This window comes from Passer domesticus, chromosome 9 (assembly GCF_036417665.1).
Source record: "Passer domesticus isolate bPasDom1 chromosome 9, bPasDom1.hap1, whole genome shotgun sequence".
Lineage (NCBI taxonomy): Eukaryota > Metazoa > Chordata > Aves > Passeriformes > Passeridae > Passer > Passer domesticus.
In genome coordinates this window covers 39,234,531-39,260,220 of record NC_087482.1, presented here as the reverse complement: position 1 = coordinate 39,260,220, position 25,690 = coordinate 39,234,531, and the positions used below count along the sequence as shown (strand labels likewise).

At 50.1% G+C, this 25,690-nt stretch overlaps 2 protein-coding genes across 14 annotated transcripts in view; both read left to right on the top strand.

Annotated features, from left to right (window-relative positions):
* The window catches only part of CADPS (calcium dependent secretion activator), a 204,682-nt gene extending 192,858 nt beyond the window's left edge, over positions 1 to 11,824 (top strand). For all 13 annotated transcript variants that reach the window (XM_064432916.1, XM_064432911.1, XM_064432909.1 and 10 more), the window contains 2 exons: positions 8,692 to 8,796; positions 10,497 to 11,824. In XM_064432916.1, the coding sequence (XP_064288986.1) occupies positions 8,692 to 8,796; positions 10,497 to 10,676 (285 nt within the window). In that variant the 3' untranslated portion in view covers positions 10,677 to 11,824. The remainder of the gene's footprint in view (positions 1 to 8,691; positions 8,797 to 10,496) is intronic.
* A 10,129-nt stretch (positions 11,825 to 21,953) lies between these two features.
* FEZF2 (FEZ family zinc finger 2) lies at positions 21,954 to 25,690 on the top strand. The gene is made up of 5 exons (XM_064432919.1): positions 21,954 to 22,736; positions 23,082 to 23,923; positions 24,016 to 24,150; positions 24,242 to 24,374; positions 24,801 to 25,690. Exons 2-5 carry the CDS (start codon positions 23,138 to 23,140, stop codon positions 25,055 to 25,057), a joined length of 1,311 nt encoding a protein of 436 aa, XP_064288989.1. The 5' UTR covers positions 21,954 to 22,736; positions 23,082 to 23,137; the 3' UTR covers positions 25,058 to 25,690.

Sequence of the window (25,690 nt, the reverse complement as noted above, 5' to 3'; positions counted from 1 at the left end):
TTATAGTGGTACATGAAATACCAGGGAAAAAAGTACTTTTACTTCAGTAGTAGCTGTGAGTGTCACCTGAGACACTCCAGACTTATTCATAAGGCTTTGGTAGAACAAGGTCAAAATTTTATTTAAAAAAAAAAAAGACTTCAAGGTTTCAGGGGATTTTTATAAAATTGCTAGCACTTTGCCAGATCTCTAGAATTTGATGTGGAGTTTTATAGAGAGGCTTAATTCTGAAAATGAGGGTGATGTTGCCTGCTGTGAGGACTACTCACCCAGAGTCCTGCTGAGCACAGCTAGCAGAGGCTATGCTCCCAGGTCGAGGTGCAGACGTGGGGTGCCCAGTTTGGCAAAGGGGCCACAAATCCCAAACACTGACAGTTCATGCACACAGTTCCTGAACATACCAAGGCAAAGACCCTGCAGAGAAGTTAAATTAGCACACTGCAAACTGTCAGCAGAGCTTAGATTTATTTTCTGAATGTACTTTCCAAAGGGTCTGAATTTGGGGTGAATCACCTTTCCACCAGCAACCTGAGGGCTGCCTGAAGCCCTCCCAGCGCTGTGCTTTGTGGAGCTACACCAACAGACCCACTTTTGATGTTGGCTTTTCATACCTAACTTAAAGAATTATGTGCCACAGAAAAGCTGCCTAATGACCGGACAGCGTTATTATCTGGCATGCAGCAGCATAGCAGGACAATAACTATTTATTTACTTTTTGTGGATAATGTTCTGTTATTTTCTAGTCTTTGGCAATAGCAAGAGAGCATCTGATATATACAATATTGGTGTGTATCCAATTGTTTGTGAACATCCCAAGTTTTGAAACATGGTTGTGAGAGAGGAATATAAGCTTAAGCTTGAAAGGCTAAAAAGCAGAAAGCCCCACACGTAAATGCTATTATACACTTAATGAGGCAGGGTTTAAAAAAAAAATCAGCCACACAAGTTGGTTTTATCAAAGAAAATGTATAAATAACAACCAGTGATTCAGAGTGCCTCACAAAGGGAAAAGCAGGGACGGGAAGCTAGCACTTCACTTGTGGCATTCAGATAATTCTATTTACTACACTAATCTTTTGGGCTTAGCAATTGACAATCAATATATTATTATCAACAAGCGTTAATGCAAACAAAAAGCTTCTATTTCTTTTTTTAACTGTGTTCCCCTAAGTCCCTTAAATTTAATTAAAACCAGACAGCTCTCCTTCTAGTACAAATTAGAGTTAAAATCATATTAAATATTTGTTCCACGGGAAAACAAAAGTGTCAGCTTGTGCTACCAGGTTTGGCTGTTTCTTTTTTCCTCCTTTTTTTTTTTTTTTTTTTTTACACACAGAGGGGGAAAAAAAATACCAGCTACTCAAAGTTAAAATAAAGTCTCTCTCCCTCCCTCCCCGTCTCCCAAGACTACTGTCTATAACATGTTGTTCCTTATAGAAAGTGGGATATGGTGGCATTTGCTTGATTAACTTGCTCGACAAAAGTGACAGCTGCTGTGGGTGCATGTAGCTAAGCTGCACAGCGCAGTTCCGCCTTTGTACATCTGTCAGCAAAAAAGGAGGAATAAAGAGTGAAAAGAGACAAATTGGTCCCAAAAGGCAATCCATTCAACTCAGGAGGTTTGCTCTATTCAAGCACTCGCTGGGAATCTCAAGTGCTAGGTAGCTTATTCAATTTCATTCATTCTTTAGAATGAGCCCTCAAGTGTTTAATTTCTTATTCTGTTGAATAAAAGGGGAGCTTTTTTTTTATTGGAAGCATTAATTGTAAGACTAGCTGATCAATGCCTGCAATATTAACTCATTGCTTATTTTATGGTTAGCTGTGTGCTCCGAAAGCCACAGCCACTAAACTTATTTCTGTAACGTGGGCAGTGTCACACCAATTTCTGTGTTTCTGGAAATCCTGGGCACTCACAGCAATGTCATTCTCAGTGTCCTGAGCCTTGTGCCCTGCCCAGCTTGGGGGAATGGTCCAAATCCTTGGCAGGTGTAAATGGAAAGAGTCGCTGGGTCATTATTGGTGCCACCCATGGCTGCGGCCAGGACACGACCGAGCCAGATGCTCTTTGCCTGGGGCTCAGCCCTGAGCCCACTGCAGGTTTGGCCCTCTGTGCTGGAGGAGGTTTTATAGCTCCAAAGCTGAGCTGTCTTTGGGTGGTTCTTTGGTCCTCAGCAAAGGGCAGGGCAGGGGAGCCCTTCAGCAGGGCTCTGTGGAGTCATACCCAGAGCACAGCATGGATTTTGTTGAGTAGGGGCAAGGAAAGCTGATGAGCGGATGGGATGGGGTTTGCTGCGTGGACAGGTCTGTTTGCCCTCCAGAAAATGCATGCTTGTAGGGGAGAGATGTGCCTCTTCCTTCTTCATTGTGTGGCAGAAGTCCATCTCAGTCTCCTCATTGACACTGGGGACCAGAATGGTGTTTGTGCTTGAGTGCCTGTGGCTCTTCACCCACCTCAGCTCTGCCACCTCCTCCTCCAGGGCCACTGCCACATAACTCAAGCTTTTCAGACACACTTGTGTCACCAAGGCCCTGTCCCTGCCCTATCCCCACTCTCCCAGCCTGGGGCACAGCACATTTTCTGTAGCAACACAAAATTTGGGTGTCCAGAACAGCCAGAAAAACAGCTGGGCTCAGCTCTGCCAGCCTGGCCAAGACCTTGCTAGCAGTGCTTGGGGGCAGAGCAAGAGTCACTGCCCTCACCCACACCCAGCAAAGCTGGCCATTGGAAAAGGGGTTGCACAAGCTGCTGTGTATGTTCATGCTGGGAACTTCTCTTTATTTCTGATAGACAGGAGTAGGAACTGCATTGGCTGTGAGGCTCTGTGCTTTGGGCTTGCCATCTTTACCAAGTTTTTGGAACAGCAATGACTGCCTGGAACCAAGAGTGAAAGAAACATTGAGGGAAGGTGGAGAGGAACACTTTGGTGGCCACAGAAGACTGAATGGACAAGAATGATCCTTCCATGACTGCCATAGGGAAATCTGGGCTTTGGGTTGCAGGGCTGCAGGCAGTTCTGGTGTACAGACATGGCTGTGCTGCTGGGCACACTGAGGGCAGGAAGGGACACAGTGCCTGGGGCTGGCAGGCTGCTCCTGAAGAGCTCCTGCTCCCACTCTCCACAGAAGTCTCCCTCCAACACTGGCAGCTGTGTGCACAGGGCTGGTCCCCAGACAGGGTGTTCCTGCACTGCTGGGGCTGCATCCCTCCCTTCCCTGTGGAGATGGCACCTGCTCAGAGGAGGTGCTGCCATGAATAGATGTGACAACACCAAATACCCAGTTTGATCTCAGGGCCACCCAGGACTGGGATGGACACGGCTCTGTCAGCTGTCCCCTACTGTTAGCAGTTGTAAATCATCACAGCCCCACTCTGCCTTCCCCAGCTCAGCTTCTGGCCCATTGGACAGCGATGCAAATGCCAGAAACAAAGAGTTGGTAATTTTATCTTTTTTTTTTTTTTTCCTGGCCGATCAGATCACTTTGAGCTGTTGCCTAAGAGCAGGTTCAGTTTTCCTTTAGGAAGTAAGACTCAAAACCAGCCTTTTCCTCTCTCCCTTCCCACCTCTGTGGTCCCTTGCTTCATGCTGGCCAGCTCGGGGATGCTGTGGTGGCGTCCGCCCAGCATCCAGTTCATCTTTGAAACACCTTGTATTCAAGGGTTCATTTCAAAGCTGCCTTTCAGCATTTCAAAACAAGCCCATGTCCTGGACAAAGAGAGGGAGCCAGCCAGCATTCGGAGCCTCTTTGTGCAGTGTGTGTCACAGTTTTAAATAGATTTGCCCTGCTTGGATTGGTTCTGGTTGGAAAGCGAGTACTGAAATGAGAGGTCATAGGGGAGAGTTACTATGGTAATTGAGTAGTATCACCAGTAGTTTTGCTCTTATGAGCATTAAAGCACACAATAATAGACAAACAACAGTGGTTAAAGCAAGCAGGTAGGATTACTATGTTCTTTTGTCAGAAGTATATAATGTCTTGTAGTCAGTTTTAAAGACTTCTCAACCCCAAATCCACCCAGCAGTCACCTGCTGAGTAATTTTGTATGCCTAATCTCTAGCCCTTAACTACAAGCTTTCTGCTAATTTGAGGCAAATGGGTATTTTTGACACTAAATAGGGCAGTAAAGAATCCCTGACCTAGAAAAACTCCGTTCCAAGGCACTGAGAGCAGAAAAATATTCTTTCAGCCTTCTTGTGAGACCTTTGGAATGACATAAAATAGCTTTGACTAAACTGTGCTGCAGCCTTCGATTAATGGTTTGCAGAAACTTGCTGAACATCCCTACTACAACTTCCCCCATAAAACTTGTCACTTCAGATTGCCATCAGCCACCACAACAATAATCATTTCATGCCTATTGCTAATTGCAAGCACAGCTGAGGCTCAGCAGGGTGCTCTTGCACAGTCCCAGGCCTTTATACCAGCCTCAATCTGTTGTATGGCACTTGTTCACACACAAAAAAACTACCAGTAAAGGCAGAAAGAGGCAGAGTCACAGGTTCCTTGTAATCCCTCTGCTACCCTGCTGACAACCCAGCCCTATAAGCATTCCTGGTTTTGTCCCACTCTTTACAAAAGCTGAAGTGACCTTAAGCTACTAGTATGTAAGCTTTTGAATGAAGAATACAGCTCCTTCAGGTGCCTTAAGAAGCAGTGTTGCATCTGGCTTACGAGATTCTATTTGCAGCACTCCTGGGGTGAGCTGTGGCTTCCTGTAACATGTAAAATATGAGTGTGAACTCAAGGTTCATGGCAAGGAACGGGAGGTCATGCTTCCATTCAGCTCAGACCAAAGAGAACGGGGCTTTGCAGATGTTCCTGGGTGTGTGTAATGACACCACCTCCCAGAAAGCGCAGGAGCCCAGCACAGGACTGGGTTTTGATAAAATGTGCCACATTCAGTGTGCTACTTGCAGATTTATTCATACCAATTTCTACAATTTATGTATTCAGAGACAAACTTGCTATTTCAGGAACTTATTGATCATGTTTTTGCATTCAAAAAAAAAAAAAAGAAGGCAGAGGGCTGGGGAACAAGTAAGCTTATTGCTGAAGCTGGTTGGGGTGTTGGATGGGCAGCCACAGAAATGCACCTTTTGTAATGCTCCAGCTCCTGTAATGCCCATCCTGGTGCATCCCAGCTGGCCCGTGACCCACCTCATCCACCCAGCCCAGAAAGAGGGATTGAATTCCTGTCTGTACAAATACGGTACCTGCTTGCAGTGACTGGGCTCTGATAGTGTCTGCATTTCCTCTGCTGGGGCTGGCTCATGGTGTGCAGCCATGGGGCTGTGGTTTGCCTCTGTCAGAGCCCTATGCCCCTCCCTGCTGCCATCCTGCTGGAGGAGTGGTACCCACCATGCATCCATGAGGATGCAGGCTCCACAGCCTGTCCTCACCCTGTGCCCCCAGACTGAGTGTAAATTGTCCCTAGGTGAGGGACAGGGATGCCAGCAGCACCAGTAATGTTTGTGTACTTCTTGTGGGGTTTGTCCACAGGCCTGGACCATCAGGGAGTTCTATTTGTTCTTTACAACCAGGCATGAGGAGTTTTGTGCAGAAAATATATTTATGGTATTTACTTTGGTGTGCCTGTGAAATGTGCCTGAATTGTGTTGCAAACCCCTTGGCAGAGCCCAAAGTTCAGTATTTGGGCTGTGGCCTCTGCACCTTGTCTTTGGGGACAAGCCACAAGGCGGGAGCTGGATCCCCTTGGGGTCCCTGTGTCCCCAGCATGAACCCCACTGCCCCTGAGGGCATGGCAGACCCCCTTGGGGAAGGCAAGGTGGCCGGTGTCCCCACAGACCACTCTGTGCTCTTTTGTCTGAGGTGAATACGTTTCCGTTTAGGAGCATTTGGCTTTTTTGTTGTTTTTTTAATAATATAGTCATATGCAAATGTTATCTTCTTTGGTAGGTTAGTCATGAATCAGAGGGCTTATGCGTCTTATAGCACATCAACACCAGCGATAGCTAAAGGGAACATTTAATTTATGGGCTAACTTATTTTTATGAATATGCAGGGCTGAAATTCAGCAGTTGGTGTGTGCTCTATGAAGTGACGTGACGGTTTTGTGTATCAAGATCAATGAATTAGACTTTGTCTTTTTCTCATAAAGCAGAAAGTCTTAGGAGTAAGTTGGCTTTGAGAAAGAGAGCTCCTTTCATGCAGCCGAGCGCTACGCCTGGCTGAGCCCTTGTCAGACGGTGCTCGAGAGGAGAGGGGTGCAATTCACATTCAGCTCCAAGGAGTTTGCATCTCCACAGAACCCAGAGTGTTTGAAGTGCCCTCCAGAAACACAGAAAAACATTTCATTTGGCTTTCTCAGAAGGTCTCACAGCAGCAAAGTCACCTTGCCAATACCCTCCAGGCAGAGGTTATGATTTCTGTTTGGGATCACATAGCCCTGTGGGCGTGTGTGGCGTGGGACAGACAGAAATGGCAGGACCTGCCCCTGCCAGGGACTTCTCATCTCACGTGGAGTTGACACAAACACCCAGCAGATCGTTGTGTGGAAGATGGGAGGCGGCAGGGGAAGGGAGGGGGTGTGTGTGTGTAACACATGGTTGTGCCCTTCCTCTGGGGGCTCCGATTTGAAGAAGTGGCAGAAGGGGAAGGAGGTGTTTGGCTGACCTGGGCATCCATGTGCCAGCACAGCCCTGGGTCACAGCTAATGTCACCCAAGAGCATGACTCAGTTAAGCACTGATTGCAGAAAGCAGCTTTTTGAACATTAGCAATTTCTCTGTTTTGCCCACGTGGCTCTGCAGCATTTCATGGGAACCCAGGCAGATCCCCCAGTGACAGCAGTTGCTCTGTGCCACCCAACCACCAGCTGGCTGTCCTGGGTCCGTGTACCTGGGATCCTCAGGGGATATCCAGGAACACTCTGGCTTCTCAGACTAGTCTGAGGCATTGGAAGGTATGAAGCCCCACCAGACCTTCATGTCTCCTATGCTCATCAGGTCCACACCAGCTACCCAGGTTGTTCACTCACTGTTCAACCCCAGTGTGATGCCAGCACCTCAGGTGACAGCTGAGAGCTCCTGCTTGCCAGTCTCAATTAGTCTCAACCAAGCTCTTGCCAGCTTTCTATCCTGGAGAGGAAGGGTCAGCAGAATCTCTGCCACAATTTGCACAAGGTGTAAGCATTGAGCGTGAGGTCACCACATGCCATTTCTTCGGTGACTCTTTCATCTCCTTATTTCATCCATGTTTTAAAGAGGTGGTGTAGAAATTAAAGTAGAGGAACATCATTGGAATTGGGGGGAAAACTCTTCCCCATGCAGCTTCCGGGTGTGCTGGCACAAAGATCAGAGATGTGTGTTGAGCACACATTTTTGTGGTGCTGGGCTGGCTTAGCTTAGACTCATTTGTTTGCTTTGGTGAGCCTCATGCCACCTTGTGGGTGCCAGTGTCAAAGGATGGAGGGAAGCAAATCACTGGCAAGTTTTGCAATTACAGAATGTTCAGTTGTCTCCATTCCCCTGCTGCACCAGCAGCAGGAAAGGGCATGTCCTGTGTCAGGGACCCCCAGCCTGAGGGGGCACTGAGGGGGGCAGCAAGACCTGACTTGGACTGGTGTGAGGTTTCAGGCTCATTGGGAGGCAGCTGCATCCCAGACTAACTTAGATAGTGCTCTGTCAGGATCTTCATAAACTGGTCTGGTGGAGTTTCTTTCGTTTTTTAACTGGTTCTAGATTAATTGCATCTGGTCTGCAGTATGGAGTTTGATCTCTGCATGTAAGAGAGGTCACGAGAAGGATGCAACTGCACATACAGAGCTGTGATAGGGTTTTGCCTGCTTTGTAAACACCCCCTGTGCTGAGCACCGTGGGGAGGTTTTGTGGCTCCCCCAGCCCCTGCTTTTCCTCCTCTCGAGGGCTCGCTGCTCATCTGTGTGGCATCAGATGTGCCACGTCTGCCCTGCATGAGCAGGGCTCTGACCCACAGCCCACCAGAGCCTTCCTGCACTGCGGGAATGGCAGGCTGCTGCCACACTGCTGAGAGCCTTTTTCACACACAACAGCACAATTTCAGCCCCTGGAGGGGACCTGTGAGTTCAGCAGCTTGAAACAAGCTGATTTCTTTGCTGCTTTTCCATCTTTCATAACTGTGAGGGTGAAACCAAAGCCCTTCCCACGCAGCTTGGGTAGGCACCCACCTATGGGTGCTTACACCAGCATCCTTCCCCCCAGCCAAACCTGCCCCACATGAGCCTCCCCTCTGGTCACCCTCAGGGTCCCAAACTCATCCTGTGGCTGTTTATGATTGAGTTTGAAGATGGTAAGTAGCCTGAGTGTGGGACCAACATCCTTAAAGGCAGGACTGTGTTCTCACTGTGGGGGAAACAGGTTAAAAACATGGCTCGAACCAAACACACATCACTGCTGGCAAGTGCCATCGATGGCAAAATCAGATTACAAAACCTCATGGCACTACTAGTGGCCATTACCTTCCTAATAAGTTTATTTTGTTGTTATTGTCATTAAAATTTAAAAGCCCATGCATGGAAATTCTCTGTAAGAGCAGATGCCTGTCTCTCCTCAGTCTGTGGTCCCCAGGGGCAGGCTGGCAGGTGGGTGTGAGGGTCAGAGGTGGGTGTGAGGGGATGCTGGGGGCACAAGTGTCAGTCAGGGCATCGCACACAGCCCCGTGTGGGTGCTGGAGAAGCCTGTCTCTCTTGCAGCAATGGTACACCAGCTCCATGAGTGTTGTGTGCACTTGGCTGACAGACCGCATGGACCTGCAGCTCCACATCTACCAGCTGAAAACCCTCATCAGGATAGTCAAGGTAAGCAGCCAAGGTGCTCCCAGTGCCCCTCGCTGTCAGGAGGTGTGTGTGTGCCTGCATGTGTGTGGCACGTGCTCTGTCACTGGCAGATAAATGAAGGATTCAACAACATTCTTTTTAAATAATTAAGATAGCTATGTCTATGGCAGGTAGCACTGGATAAACAGGAACTTTAAATGTAGAGAGATGTAAAATACAGGTGTGCAAATAAGAACAAAGTAACTTCTTGCATTAAAAACAAAAACCAAACTCTCTTGCTATTTGACCTTACCTGTACAGTAAGTGCACTAAAATTAGCCTTTTTGTGGACAAATTCACTGATCATGCCAGTGAGTTAAAATGGGTTAAATCAACCCAAAAGTTTTTAATGCTGTTTTGCTAGAAACATTTAAGCCCAGCTATGACTCGTGATTATTGTCAGAATGCAAATGAGATTGTTCTCATAGTTAATTGAAGTTGTTTCTTTTACAATGGGTGTATATAATCAACTCTAAGAGATCACAAAGGTGAGATAACATACCCTGAAAGTAGCATTTTTTTTCTTTAAGTGCACGTGTATGTGTATATCTGTGTGTGTGCATGCCTTGGACTAATGATAATTATTTCAGTGTGAAATCACAGTGGTTTACATGAAATAATAAGATCACAGAAGGGGGTAAATATATTTTTGATCATTTTAGGTTCTATCTAATGCTTTTTGGTCTAGTATTTTATAATGTTTATGGTCTTGTGTGCAGTGAACACATTGAAGGCATGAATAAATTAAAACTGAAATGTATTAAATGTGCTTTTCATAACTGAAAACAACAGGCACAGACAGATTATTCCTACTTGTCAGCTAGCTGAGGAAAGCTTTTTTTCCTTGTGCTTTATTTATACCAATATTACATTCAGAAGCAGCTATAACAAACCCAAGGACTTTCTGAAATAGCAGAACAGTAAATAGTTTCTGTGCAGAGCACAGAGCAGAATTAAATGAACAATGAAACCAGAGTTTTCTCTCACAGAATTGAGAAGGTTTTAAGCATAAATTCAAATAAGAGATGTTAATTGTAATAACAAGGGAAGTATAGGAACCATGGAAATACAATTCTGGACTGAGGTGAAGAAAGGGAGATTTAAGAAACGTGCCCCACGCTTATATTTATACCTCAATAATTTCATCCAGCATCCTGGACTTATTTTATTTAATCCCTGTACTGTAGCTAGCATTGTTTAATATGGAGCATTCCTGGAATGTGTAATCATCTCTGTGGGTATGGGGGATAAGCATCCTGCTGCTTGAAGAGAAATCTCTGACATTAGGGGCAGGATGAACACATCCAGAAGCAAGGGAAGTCAGTCGGAGCGAAGCCCTTATATTGCTTCCATGTCTTTTTAGACACCAGCCCACCCTGTGCAAAGCTCCCCTGAGCTGCTTTGAAGCTGCCCAGCCCACAAAGGCAGGGCTGGAGTCACAGAGCTGTAATTTGTTGCCCAAGGCATCCTAAAGGGAGCTCTGCCACGCCAGAGTGGTGGCCAGCAGAGATGCTCCTGTGGCCTCTGCGCTTCCCAGGTGACACAAAACGTCCCCAGGGCTGGGATTTTCCTGCTGGCCCATCCTCTCCCATTAGTGCCCACAGCACAGGGGCACAGGTTGACTCCTGCAGCAAAGCAGGGGAGCTGCTGTTGGCCCTGACCTCTCCCTGTCTCTGCTGCAGAAAACGTACCGAGATTTCCGATTGCAAGGCGTGCTGGACTCCACCTTGAACAGCAAAACCTACGAGACCATCCGGAACCGGCTGACAGTGGAGGAGGCCACGGCGTCAGTCAGCGAGGGCGGGGGGCTCCAGGGCATCACCATGAAGGACAGCGATGAGGAGGATGAGGAGGATGACTAGGGAAGCTGGAGCACCGGCTGGGGGTCGCCTGGTATCCGTGCATGTACCTCGTCTGTAACTCAGTTAGCCACATTAGGAATTTTTATGTCAGCTCTAAATGCCCATGAGAAGTTTACCAATACAAATGCCATGTTAGCTGTGTGGTAATAAGATTAGCACCTCTCTTTGATTCATCAGTTTCCTAATTTCATATCTATATGTTCATAAGCAATATGGAGCACCATTGTTTAATACTGTTAATGGAAAAACTACATAGAAAACATCCTAGGTGTGTCCCTGTTATTAAAGTTTAAACAATGCTTCATTAATGTACTGTATATACATTGATGGTAAATTGTTGTGAAGATGAGTGACTCGAGTCCTTTCATTTCTTTCTCTTCTGTGGATGCCAACTGCTTAAAATTAATTAAAAAAACAGCTTTGTTTTTAAAAGAAAAACCAGGCAATTACAAATGATTTTTTTGTTCTCTCTGTTCATTTAAAAACCAGAAAACAAACAAACCCAGACAGCCGTTTGAATCATTCTGCATCCTTGTTAAAGTACCAGGCTCTTCCCTTCAATATGCAGTTAACTCCATAGAGACTACATCCCAAAGGATTAGTCATTCTAATTGCCACACCAGATTAATCCTATCATTATGGATATATCATGCCACATTACAAGTCCAAAGCAGTTGTTTTATGTTGACGTTTGCTCCTCTAAATGTTACATTTTTGTTTAAATTTCAAATAACCGTGTATGTACAAAGACAACTTTAATTACAATCTTAGACTCTACAAATGTGTTTATAATAATATATTGAATATTTATTTCGGTAGATTGTAACCATAATTTACAATTCCTCTGTTTCACAATGGTTTTTATATATGTCATGTACATTGCATTTTGACCAGTAACTGCATGTCCATCAGTTCCTTCTCCAGAGCTTTTACTTTCTGTGTAAAATAGTGATCCATCTTGCTTTTTTTGCCTTATACAAGCCGACAGTTGTAAAAGTGTGAGAACTGTGGCTTCTCAATAAATAACTATTCAGATGTCCTAATAATAAATTATGGAGTCTTTTTATGTCTGCCTTAGAAAAAAAAAACAAACTAAGCTGAGATGTAAGAGCCCCAACCTCACAGAATAAAGGCGTTTTCTTTTCTCATGGGTGTTCTTTAGTTTATTAATTAAGAAGATGGTTTCCTGATTTGCTCCCCAAGGTCAGGATTGGGAGCACACAGTCTGTTCCCCAGGTACAAGGGCATTTCTGCTATGACCACCACAGCTGTTTGCACCATTTTCTGCACTCTGTGTCCTGTGATTTGTCCCTCCACATCTAATTGATGTCTGCTCTGGTTCAGCCCTGTTATTATGTGGCAATCAGCCTCACCCAACACTAACCCTCCTTCAAAAGGCCTCAGTTTGTATTTTAACTTCTCCCAAAGCAGTCTTAGTGCAGCAGGGCAGAGACAAACCCTGAGTTGAAATTAAGTAAAAGTCTGGTTTAATGGAAGGACACTTGAAGTGGCTGCCAGAGAGGTCATGGATAGCCCATCTCTGAAAATGTTCAAGGTCAGGGGCTCTGAGCAACCTGGTCTAGTGGAAGGGGTCCCTGCCCATGGCAGGGGGTTGGAACTACATCATCCTTAAGGTCCTTTCCAACCCAGTCCATTCTGTGATTCTCTGTTAGACTGAGAGTTTTCTGAGAGGTTTTGCAGTCCCTCCCTCCCATCAGCTGATTCACACCAGAACTGGTTCCTGCTAGCCCAGGTCTCAGTCATTTGAGAGAGCAGCAGAAGAGCTGGTGTGCTTCACCCCCAAACACAACAACCTGTGTCCAGCCTGGGGAACCAGGACAAATGTTCATCCCTCACAAATAAAAAATGGGGAAATGGAAAAACATCCTACCTGGATGAGCCTTCCTGACATAATGAACAATTAAACTAAACCATCTCTCAGAACCCAAAAGACATGAGATCCACCCTGGACGTGTGGGGGGAAATTGGGACCTCTGGAACTGCCTGTGAAGGGGCTGTTGAATCCTGGGCTGGGATAGTTATGGAGCCTGGCACATATGCACTTGCAGTGCTGGAATTTTGGGTCATTTCCCTCTGTGTCAGAGTTTAGCATCTTCTGTGGAGGTGCTGTGCAGCCCCACCTGGATGGCCACACCCCACACATTCAGCATCCACCTTTCCCAGGTGTCCTGGGAACACCACCCCCTTGGAACAGGGGCATTAGCAAGGGCTTCACTTCAGGAGTGGGTGGTGGATGTGCACATTTAGCACCACTTACATGTTGAGAAGCCATTGATGCACCAGAATAGACGAATTCTGAGCCCTGAATGCAGCCCAGCAGATTTGATACTTATCTTGCTCTGTGCTACTGGTAGACAGAAGCATTGCCAGAAAAAAAGCTGATTCTGAGAACTTAGGCAGGAGTATGGCTTTGTGACCACGGACACAGGAAGCTTTTCCCTCTTCTCACCCACCTTTTATATGTGCAACTACTTGGCCCTGAGTCCTTGGACGAGCTGGGGTAGTAGTTGAGTATTTAAGTCATATTCAGTCTATCAAAACCAATTCAGATGCCTCTGCAGGTCTGGCACTGGAATGCACACAAAAAAATACGTATTCCTTGACCTCATTATGCTTGGAGCCTTCAATCCCACCCTGAAGCCCTCCCAGGACTTCCCTGATAAAGCAAGTCTCACAAGATATAAAGCAAGGAACAAACTGCAAGCACCACCTGGTCCTTTCTTTCTGGGGGGTTGAGACCCACGTGAGACCCACACACATACTGCTGCACATGTGGGTTCATGCCCTCTTTATCCTCTCCCTCAGCTGCCCCAAATATTTGTGTGAAGGACAGCAGCTCCAAGAGGAAGTCCTTACTGGGGTGGTCACCAGGCTGGTAGCAAAGAGCACTGAAGGACATGGAAATTTATAGCTCTGCTGGCAGTCAGGCAGAGCAGAGCTGGAGAAACAGCTTGATTCTGCTCTGGAAATGTCTCTCTTTTTTTTCTTTAAACACAAAATATTTATTGGGTAAAAACACAGCCCACTTCCACCTGCCACCTTTCAAAATAGTGAGCCCTGCTCAGTTTTTTGAATGAGAGAGTGTGGGTGCAGCCTTCAGGAGCTGCTCCTTGGCTGTGCATTGCTAACGCACGTCGGTACCTCCCTAAAGCAGCAGTGATTGGACACCCTCAGCCGAGTGCCTCTGCCACGAGCAGTGACCCTATGGCCTCTGACAGCTTTTTGTGTCCTCAAACCCCAAAAAACGCCCCACAGCCCTGAGGCTTGACCACAGAACAGAGAAGCATTAGCCACCTCACTATTTTTAAGGCATTTGGATCCAAAAGATGAGCTTCAGGGTTATGTACTTTAGTGTAAGCAGGGAGAAGATCTTACAGCATTGCTGCAAAGCAGGATTAAACCTCCCACTCCACAGTCTGCAGCCTGTGGTTGAGCAAAGGAGGGCACTGCCCCCTGATCCCCACTGCCTTTAACCCTGCACGTGGCCAGGGGTGTGCTGGCAGCCCAACCCTCTCCTAAATGAGCGCTGCACTGTGGTACCAGGGGTGGGAAGAGCCACCTTGGGTCAATCCTGAAGAAATGTCAAATCCAAAATGGTTTGGTTCTTCCTGAAAAATATAAATCTGTGTTCAAATCCCTCCTGGGTTTGAATCCCTCCTGGCCACAGACTGTAGTCTGGACAGGGCTCAGCTCCTGCAGAGCAAAGCTACACCTTGGGCAGCACCTATAAGGGCTTGTGGATAGATGAGAGCACTGGCAAAGGTGGCTGAGGAACACAAGGATCTGCTGCTGGTTCACTTCAACCCATTGCTGTGATGGAATGAGCTCCAGCAGTCAAAGGACTTGGTGCCAGTAACTGCACCTAGACGAAGAATCTGCCTGTACAGTTATGTCAATCAGTTTTGGGAAAAGAGGAAAATTTCATTCTTCTGCCAGCAAAATTTTAAATGATAGATCAGGCCAAAACTTCTCTCATATTTACAGGGAAGTCCAGCGAAAATATCCTTTTTTTTGACAGACTTACTTAAAGCATGTGGCATGGAGACTGAAAATGCTATCAACTATTTGACTGACAAGTGTCAGCAGCTGTTCATCCAATTTGTTTTATATTTCACCAACTAACAGATTCTTTCCCCTCTGCTGTAATGCATGTCTTCTGGCCCATAGGCATCTTAGAAATTGCTTTTCTGCCTTTCTAGTGACCAAAACGTCAAAAATATTAGAAGACAATTTGTGTTCAGAAGCATAAACAGGCATGCACAAAGCAAAGATGATTTTGCCAACGTTCAGGCTGTGTTCTTTTTTAAAAAGTCACAGCAAACCTAAGGCAAAAATTATTTCTCTAAGCTTTAAAAGACAAAGCTAATGAAAACAAAGCACATAATAAATCAGCACAGGTTAAACCATCAACTACCAAAAGGAAAAGCTGCTGTTTAATGGCCAACCAAAATGCAGCTGAGCTGTCTGTCAACCTCTGCACTTTGGCTGTGAAGTTCAGAACTCTGCATTTCCAGTATTTGTTCAAAAACCTGCTCCACATTGCCAGGATTCAACAAAGCCACTGTTGTAACAAACCAAGCTCAGCTAGGAGACTCCTTTGAGCCATTCACAAAACCCAGCCCTCTTCATCTTAGGTCTAGCACTGCTTTCAGAACTCTTCAATCCTCACTGCATATAATAAAATTATTGCAGTTTTCGCCCATCCATGAACTTGCTGGACTAAAAAAAAGCCTGTGTGACACCTCTCTCTGGTGAGCTGCATTCCATGATATTTCCTTTAATCAAACACGTTTAGGCTTTCAAGCTAAACCTGAAGTGATATTTTCCTCAGCCTTTCTAAAAGACACATATTCCATTTCAAGTCGTAAATCCGCATTTGTTGTAACTATGCAAAATATGGGAGAAAAAAAGTGCAGAGATTATATGCAATCTGCCAGCAGAGTTGTGTGCCATGAGGAAAATGCCTCACAGGTCAAAACAAAGAAAAACACTGAGCAACAAATTAGTTGCAGGCAGTAGCTAATATGGAGATCAAAAGATTAAAATCAACATACAACGATGAAATCACTGGAATAATAGGAGCACTTAAGAAGATTAAGTCAATAACAGAGTCCAGTGCTACGAAAATAAGGTTTTGATTATACTGTAAAAATTTATATTGGGAGAGCAAAAGTAATTACAGCCATGACATGCTTCGCTATCCCCGCCTTAGACCATCTTGGCTCATTTCTTATGCAAGGAATACAGTTGTTGAAATAAACAGAAATGTTATGACTCAAGTGCTCGATTCAAAAACAAACCAGGTGGTCAGATCAGATTGGGGACTGTCAAGATGGGGTCTGTAAAACCAGGACTTGTTGCAGATCCTGGAGGATATGACAGCTGGGGGGAGCAAAGGCCACAGCGTTTAGGTCTGGCTTTCTACACAGAGAGCTCCACAAGCAGCTGATGTCGGGGCTGTCCCAGGCTGTCAGCTGGAGAGGAGAAGCACGCACTGGAAGGGAGGTAGGAGGAGATAAATAGCTCAAAGACTGGTAGTGAACGTGGTGGTGATGAACTCGGATAACAGGAAAGGTATTTTTCTATCAAGCTGAACAGGCAAAGATTGCAGGTTCAGTTTTACATCAGAGGCAGAGATGTGGCAGCCTCCAAGCCCATCCAGACCTTCACTTCAGGGACAGGAACATCTCCCATACCCATGTTCAGCAGCTCTAGGAGTCAACAAGTGGGGATGGGAAGGATGACCCAGCAGGGGCAGCTAATGGCTCACCATGACAGATCTACCCTTGATCATGTTCTTGGTGTGTAAGCAGGAGTTGATGAGCCAGTCCCTCCAGCACAAACTGGCCATGGCCATGGAACACCAGCCTCATCCACGGACTGTGGGACCAAAGGCCTAGAGCTCCCCACAGAGAAACAGTTACTCCACACCCGAGAAGTCTGAGAGCTCCTGTGGGTTCTGCCGTGCTCTGTGTTTTGTGGGGAAGAGCTGCAGCAGCTCCTCTGTGCCCCAGGGCTGATGACTTGCCCAGGCTTGTCACACTATCTCCAGCTCCACCCCAAAATCACAATCTAGGCTCATACTTAAATCAAATAAATAAATTATAATCTATTTTTACATAATTTGAGGATGTTCTTGAACATTCAGGAAATACTTGGGTAGTGCATTGAAGTTTTTTTCCTCCAGTAACGAGGTCTGGGTTTTTAGTCTGGGCTCTCATTGTTGGGGGGATTTTTAGTGGCTTTTCTAGATCATGTCTTCATGAATCAACCCATTTCTTGTGCCCAAGCAGCACAGCAACACTTTCACTTGTCAATCTGGGAGCCTTGCCAGGCTCTCTCTGACTTAGCCACCACGAGGGACAGGGATGCTGCAGCCCAGCCGGTCCCACACACCCCAGAGGAAGGGGACAAGGGGACAAGGTGCTGCCACCCGCTGCCACCTCCACACCATACAGCAGATAACACCTGTGACAACAGTTCAAACAATGGCAAACACAAATCTCAAACAACCTGGCATGGCATAGCCAGAAAGACTGGACAACACTGAGTGAGGAGTGAGTGGCAAAACAGCAGTGGAAGGATTGGTTCTGGAAGGATTCTTTCTCTGTTTGATTTTCTTCATTGAAAAAGGAAGTAATTTTGAAAACGAGATGTTTTTCTATCTCATTAAGGGGAGAATAATTCAAAACACGTGGAGTTTGTCCCACTTACTTTTTTGGCCTTCCTTCTTTCAAGCAAAAAAAAAAAGAGAAGGAATAGGAACATGAAACTGAAGTGGGCTTCTACCCATTTTCACTGTTTTTTGTTCCCTTCCCTTTCCTGAAACGTTTTCAGTAGGAAAGTGAGAACAAGGCCATCCCCCCATTATATTCTCCTTCTCTACTTCCTCCCACCTTTTCTCCTAAATAGAAAATAAGGGGAAAAAACCCCTACAAACACAGGAAAACTTAAAAGCTCCCACTCTTAAAAAAAAAAAAATAAAGTACAACATTTCAAAACATTAGGAAGGAACATCTTTCAGTTTCAGTGTTCAGAAATGAAAGGCAGCATTGCTCCATTACTGCAATGCGAAGGATGACTATTTCTGACAATAAAGATGGAGAAGAGCAGCTCACCCTTTCAACAATTTCTTCCTTGCATTACTGGACAGGTTGGCTTTGGACATGGTGTGGATTCCAAGGACTCCTCACCTGCCTCCCGGGCTAGACCAGTCTCACACCAGGAACTAGATTTCCCTCATGATGTCTCTCTCTGCTCCTCACAGGCAGGCAGGCAGCGTTTTTGGGGCATAAAGCCTGGCTGGGATCGAGCCGTTAGTTACCATTCCTGTTGACAGGCAAACTAGAATAGGCTCTGGCTCACTTTCTCCGAGCTGCGGAAGGAGGAATGAGCCGGGAAAAGAGTTCATTCAATTGCTTCTGTTTGGCAGCTCTGCAGGACTCTCCGCACAGACAGAAAGAGATGTGGCAAGTAAGGAGTTGCCATTTTTAGAATTACATAAGCCCATTTGATTGCCATCGAGGCACTCTGTGCAGCTCCTGCCACGGTGCCCTGCCGGTTGCTTTACAGTGGGACTAGATTTCAAACGGTTTTAGAAGCAGGTCAGATACCAGCTTTTAAAATTGGATTCAGGTTGAAAATGTCGATGTTACTCCTGCCATCGCTGACAGTATAGACCAGTACAGCCATGCAAGGACTCTGAGCCAGTTTGCTTCCAACATCCCACTAACCACACTTCCTCTGGAACCTCTACAGTGCTCTAAAAACTTAGCTCCCCAATAAAATAAAAAAAAAAAAAAATCTAAAAATATAAAATAAAATTATCTGCCTATAGTTAGGCAGTAACGTGGATAACTCGATAAAAGGGAGGAAAAAATACCTTGGGAGGGTCTCAAAGCCACTGCTCCATCCAAGGTGAGCTTGCCAGGCATTACTCCTGCCCCAGTGTGGCAGTGTCTGTTGGGTGACAGGGAAGCAGGGTCACCCCCCAATGCAATGGGTCCCGCAGAATAGGATGGACTGCCCGTGGGGACTGAGGCACACAGCACTGCAGGGGTACTGCTTCTTTGGAGTATCCAGTTTCATAGGAATAACCTGAAATATTCACATGGGTAACAACCCTCATTTCACCTCTGCCCCAAACGTTGCTATCCTGACTTCTCTGTTCGCTGCTCATTAATTTGTCCAGTCTCTAACCACTGCAAACTGGCTTGCGGCCATACACCTTGGGAGCATCCCTGGTCTGACCCTTCGAGGTCAGAATTGCTGCCTTGCACGGAGGCAGACCCAAATCCAGCACGGTGGGGCCAGGGCCGGGCAGCAGCGCAGCCCAGCCCCTCTCCCAGCCCAGCCCTGGGCCCCTCCAGCGCACCCTTGCACAAAGCAGCAAAGCCGCAGAAAAAGCTGTTCCCCCACCAGGCTCACAAAGACAGCCCCATCCAAATTGCCTGGCCCGCCGGCTCACCCGACAGTCCGTCACCTGGATTAAAAATAATAGGGAAAAGAATTGGGGGAAAAAAAGTATTTCGAAAAATACCTATAAAAAGCAAAGCAGCGTGGAAATCAAAGCCACCATTTCGGGGAGATTGAAGCATAATGCTAATAACTTTCGGCAGCTTCCACTGCGGAGTTTAAGCAGCTGCCAAGTTAAATAACTAGGAGGATCCTAAGTTATCTTCCAGTGGACCAGAAATGCCCAGTGCCGAGTGCCCGGGCGGGCGCGGGGAGCCGGGCCGAGCCGCGGGGCCCTGCGCTGCCGCCCGCCCGGGACCCACCCGGGCCGCGTCCCGGGAGCCCCTGACCCGGCGGCTCTGGCTGTCGAGGAGCGAAAGGGGAACCCCCGCCTGTTTTCGATGCCAGCGGCCGGGGAGGGTTTGGGGCAGGGGCTGCCGGGCGCGGACGGGACCCCCGAGGGCAGCGGGCGCCGGAGAAGCCGCGGGTGCCCCGGCGTGTCCCGCACGGGGCCGGCCCGGCCCGCCCGGGCACCGCACTCGTTTTGCTGGGGAGGCAGCGGCGTAAAAATAACCGCAGAAGCGATCGCGTCCGCGATGGGAACGTCTTTGCGGCGTGCGCCTTCTCGGGGAAAAATCCGCAAACCATTTCTCCCTCCAAATGTCGGGGGTGAAGGATTAAAACCCCACGGGAGGGCTGCCCCCACGGGAGAGGCGGAACGCGGGGCCGAGCCCGGAGCCCGACGTGCAGGCGCTGCTGCCTCCCTCCCAAAGCCGGGCTGGGCCGCTCGGCCCCCCAAAACCTCCGCTCCCGCCTGGCACCCCGGGAGCCCCGGGGCTCGGGCTGGGCGCTGGGCAGGCGGCGGGGCCGGGGCAGCTGTCTCAAAGTCAGTCAGTTGTAATATGCTCGCCGGAACAGCAGAAGTCGAATCGATAGAGACGGCCTCCAGCTGTGCCTAAACCTGCGATTTCAATTAAAATACTGAGCTCTGATGCCCGGCTCTTAGCTGGGATCTCAACGCCCTGATGCGTGAGGCGTGCGGCACCCGGCTTCGAGCTGGCCGGGAGGCAGCGGCGCGGCCCGAGCCGGTACCCGGCCTGGGGATGGATGCTGGAGCTCCTCCGGGCTGCAGGGAGGAGGCAGCCCCGGGATCCGTGCCTCTCCTCGCCCCCGGGAGCCCCGAGGCCTGCGGGACCCGCTGGCCCATAGCAGGGCGCTGGGTGCGCAGCAGCGAGCTGTCCCCTTGGCCAGGGAAGGAGGGAAAGAGGGACAGACCCGGCTGAGCAAACACCCCGGCAAGGACGAGGGCGGCTCGGGGAAGCTGGCAGCGAGCTCCCGGTCCCGGCTCCGCAGCCCTTCTTTTATCCTGCCCGAAATCATCTCGTTTACAGAAAATATTTGTTTGCACTATTAGTTGGTACTGGAGTTAATTACTCAACGTGTGAGCGGGGAGTAATATGGATAAAAGCAGCCCCAGTGTTTATTGTGTGGGTGAGCTGTTTGAGCGGTGCTTGAATAAACTGCAATTAGGGTTAGATAGAGATTAATTAACATGTGAGTGGCAAGGTGTAAAATAGTTCCCAACCCTCCACTCAGTATAATCTGCAGGCGAGGAAAAGAAGTTTGTGGAGGCTAATTAAATACTTCGCTAAAGCCGGCGAGCCCCGGGAGCGAGCGGAGCCCAGCCCAGCGCAGCCGCTCCCGCTGCCCGGAGGAGGTGCGGGCTGGGCGGGCACGGCGGCTCAAGCGCAGCTCTCCCCGGGGCTCAGCCGGGCTCTCCGGCAGCCCAGACACCAGGCACGGCTTCTGCGCTTCCCCGCGGTCCCGTCCCAGCCTCTCCCGCAGAAACGGGACGGTTCCGCCGCTCCCTCGCACGCTGACCCGGCAGATCGGGCGGGCAGGGCTGGGCGGACGCCAGCTCCCGATGGATGCTCCAGGCGGGGTGTCCCCCCGGCAATGGGCGCTGCCCTCCGCCCGCAGGCAGCCCGGGACGGCCGCCGCTTTTAAAGTTTGTTTCTGGAGCGTGTTGTGGTTCGCAGGTGAAAAAGCCTGTCTGCAAACAGCCGCCGGCGAGCTGTCCCGGCGGGGAGAGGAGGCGCGGCTTTGTCAGCGCCGCACAAAACCCCCGAATTCCTCTAAACTTTCTTAGACGCGCGAGGGAGGGGGAAAAAATATATATATAGGGGCCTTTTCATTGCTTGCTTTACCTCTGGCCAGGCTCAATCTAAACCCTTCGCTCCCCCCCCTCCCCCGGATAATCCTCCCCTTTATTTTAGAAACACACAAAACCAGGTTCCACGCAGCGCTATAGTGGCTACAAGTGAAAGAGAATTGAGCGCCCTGAATCGCCGGGGGAAAATTGGTTCGGCTGAATAGCCCCGGCAAGGGACGGGGCGGCTAATCAGAGCCCGGGGGGTGCTGCCCTGCAGCCGGGCCCCCCCAGACAGGTGTACGCGGGACTCTCTCAATTACCGCGTCCTCGCATCTGAGGTTTCTGCAAATCCTCCCCTCCCGCATCACGGTGTTTTAATTAGAGAGAGGAAGGAAAGAAACCCCGGCATCCAGGCGCTATAATGTAGCGTCGCCTGTTTGGGGGGGCGGGGGGGAGAGGGGGGAGAAGAAAGTGCTGGGGGGAGGGTGGGGGGGGCAGGACGAGGGCTACAAGGGCAAGGGAGAGTCGCCGGGTGCCCCCCGGGGCAGCGGACACCTTCAGGGGGTGGCAACTTGCAGAACTTCCCTTCGCTGAGCACGGGGCTTTTTTGTTATTATTATTTTTAATTTTTTTTTTTTTCAGCAGCGAATTCAAGTCCTGGACACGACTCCCTCCGCATTTATTTAAGGCTAATCACCAGTTACCCTGAGAGGGGAGAGGGCTGGAATTAAACTTAGTTTAATTAACATTAATACACTGTCCTAATTAATGGGTTGGCTATTAATTTATACATGCTGGAGAGGCTCGCAGATAAGTGACAATTTATTAATTATCTTCCAGCTCGGTTGCAACGGAGCTGATTGCAGATGGGTTGCCAAAATAACTCGAGCATGGTTGCGTGGTAGTTGCTTTAGAGAAAAAAAAAATCATTCTCCCCCTTCTTAAAAAAAAAAAAAAAAAAAAAAGGAAGAAGAAAAAAAATCCTCACGCTCATTCGGAGTGGCTCTTCTAACCCCAGCAAGAACTGGAGCACTCTTTTCCACCCAACTTGTGAATCGCACTTGCCTTCTAATTTGCCACATGCAAAACGATTCCTCTGCTTTGCAAGTTGCTTTTTAAGAAGGGAGAGAGAGAGGAAAAACCCAGCTCGCACACGAGCGATTTGTGCGTCTTAAACTGGAAGGAAATTGTGCGTGGAGAGGGGGGGCTCGTCTTCCTCTCTCTGCCCCAACCCACCGCGCTCCAGCCCGGCGCCTCGGCTTGGGGAAGATCCATGGTGGCATCCCCATGTCATTCTGCTCAAAGTGACTTCATATGATGTCAGCTTTAAATGTTCGAGACCGTGATCTGACGCTCAGGAAGATGTTTGCTATCAAAATGTGACTGTGGCCACGCCGCGCTGCTTGGATGAGTCTCGCCGGAGCTGGGCAAAGGTAAGTGGTCCCAAGGCGAGCCCCGCCGCCCCTCGCCGTGCCCCCCGCCCCTGCTCCCGCATTTCCCGGACCGTGGCCATCGGTGGGGGTCGGCTGGGTGGCATTGGGCTGGGGAAGGTTTTTCTTTTTCTTTCCTTTTTTTTTTTTTAATACTAACAAGGTCTAGCTTGCATGTTACTTTAGCGTGTTCCGCTTAATGAGCAGTAATCTGGTACCCTACGTGCCATTGTTCTTGAATATGTTCATTTGAATGTAAATAGGGAGGGGGTGCCGGTGGGGGGTGGGGTGGGGGGAGAACAAGGTGCTTATTAAATTGATTTGTCTCCTGGCTTTTCTGGAATGCAGAGCCGAGCGCGGGAGCGAGTCGCTGCTCACACCAAGTTCCCGCACGGCGGAGCGACATGGCGAGCCCGGGGTCGCTGGAGACGGTCATGCCTTCCTCCTGCCCCCGGCACGACGGCAGAGCCGCCACCGCTAACCCCTCCAAGACGCTGGCCTTCTCCATCGAGCGGATCATGGCAAAGACGTCGGAGCCCAAGCCGGCCTTCGAGGAGCGGCACGGCGGGCCGGGGCCGGAGCCAGGCAAGAAGCCGCTGAGCCTGTGCTCGCCCCTGCCCTGCGTGATCCCCATCCCGCCTCTGGGCTACGAGCTGCCCTCCAAGACTCTCAACTACTCGGAGCTGTGGAAGAGCAGCCTGCGGGGCGGCGCGGGGCTCTGCAAAGCCAACTGCGGCGTGTGCTGCAAGGCAGAGCTCGCCCTGGGCCAGCCCAGCGGCCGGCTCATCAAGCCGCAGGTCATCCACCAGGCAGGGGCCGTGCCGGCCGCCCCCCGCTCCCTCTACTACTTCAACTACCTGGACGCCGCGTACCACCCGGCCGACCTCCTGCACGGACAGCTCTTCCCGGCCGGCCTTCTGGGCGCCCCGTCGCCGGGGGGGCTCTCGGCCCACCAGAAGCTTTTCCTGCTGGAGAACGCCAAGCTGGCGGGGCTGGCGGCCGAGAAGCTGCCGCCGCCGCCTCCCTTCGCCCACAAGGAGCGGCTGCCGGGACACCTGGACCAGGTGATGAAGGAGGCGGCGGCGGCGGAGCGCGGCGGCCCCCCCAAGGGCCACGCCAAGATGGGGGGCGGCGGCGGCGGGGCGGCGGAGGGCAAGCCCAAAAACTTTACCTGCGAGGTCTGCGGCAAGGTAAGGGGGGCGCCGGCATCGGGTGGGGGGACCGGGGGCGGCGGCGGCGGCGGGGCCGCGCCTGACCTCGCCTTCCCGGCGCTTCCCCGCAGGTGTTCAACGCGCACTACAACCTCACCCGCCACATGCCGGTGCACACGGGGGCCCGGCCTTTCGTCTGCAAGGTCTGCGGGAAGGGCTTCCGCCAGGCCAGCACCCTGTGCCGGCACAAAATCATCCACACCCAGGTAGGTGGGGGGCGGCCGGGGTGCGGGAGGCGGCGGCCGCCCCTGCTCTCCGCGCAGCCCCCGCTGACGGGCCTCTCGCACCCCGGTGCAGGAGAAACCCCACAAGTGCAACCAGTGCGGAAAGGCGTTCAACAGGAGCTCCACGCTCAACACCCACATCCGCATCCACGCCGGCTACAAGCCCTTCGTCTGCGAGTTCTGCGGCAAGGGCTTCCACCAGAAAGGTGAGCTGAGCCGGGACGCGCCGGGGCCCTCGCCCATCATTAGCGGGGATTAAACGCGGCGAGCCCTGCCCGGCTGGGGAAAGCGAGGGGCGCGGGCAGATCCGCCGCCGCTCCCAATTACTTTCCCTCTAAGCTGGGCCGCATCGCCGGGCAGTGCTGACGGTTCCCCCTAAATGCTTTTTAAATGAAAGGTGCCGGGCCTTGGTCCTAATCCAGAGCCCTCCGTTTGCCGCGGGTCAGCGGGCTGACCCTGCCTCTCATTTGTGCCGTGCCAGTTGCGCGCTGCTCCGCGCTGACGAGGACCGAGTTTGACAAGTGGGACGGGGGTGCGGGTGGAGACGCTTCCTAATGCCCCCCTTACCTGTGCTCCGTGCGGTCCGGGCACCCTCGGTAACTCCCTTTTCCATCTTTTTTCCTCTTTCGCAGGCAACTACAAGAACCACAAGCTGACCCACAGCGGAGAGAAGCAGTACAAGTGCACCATTTGCAACAAAGCCTTCCACCAGATCTATAACTTGACTTTCCACATGCACACCCACAACGACAAGAAGCCCTTTACGTGTGTCACTTGCGGGAAAGGATTTTGCAGAAACTTTGATTTAAAGAAGCACGTCCGAAAGTTGCACGACAGCGTCTCCAGCGCTCCTCCGCCGCGGGACCCTGGGCGCAGCGGGCAGAGCTAAGGGCCCGGCGCGCCGCCACACTCGGACCTGCTCCACCAGGCCAGCACTATTTATCCAAACCAGCCTTCGCTTCTCTGTCCTTTTCCCAGCGAGCTCAGCCGCCGGTAGCAAGCGACCCCGAGCCGCAGTTGTACATAAGAGGAATCTTATTTAACGGCGCGTTGCCGGGACGGGCCGGGCTGGCCGCCCCCCGCCCGGCGCCAGGACAGCGCTCTTTATACGTGTCTGTAAATCTCCATTTTAAATGTACGCTCGAATAAGTGAGGAATATATCTATATCTATATCTATCACGGGACAATAAACCGGCCCTTCGCAGGTGTCTCATTTCCCGGCCGGGCTGCACGGCGCTGTCCCCGGGGCCAGCGCGGCTTGCGGGAGCCGGGCCCGGCCCGCCGGGCGCCGTGAGCAGCACAGGAGCAGAAGGAGGGCGGGAGGGAGCCGGGCGGCTTCAGAGGGCTGCTGGAGCCCCCCGGAAAGGGGTCAGAGCCCCTGCAGGACCCCCGGCGGGGCTGCGCGAAGGGCGGCTCGGAGTTTCCCAGCGCCGCTTTTCGGGGCCGGTTCATTACGGCGTGTTTAAACCGCTCCTGAATGACTATCTTTCCTTGCATGCAGATAAAATGATCTCACGCTTG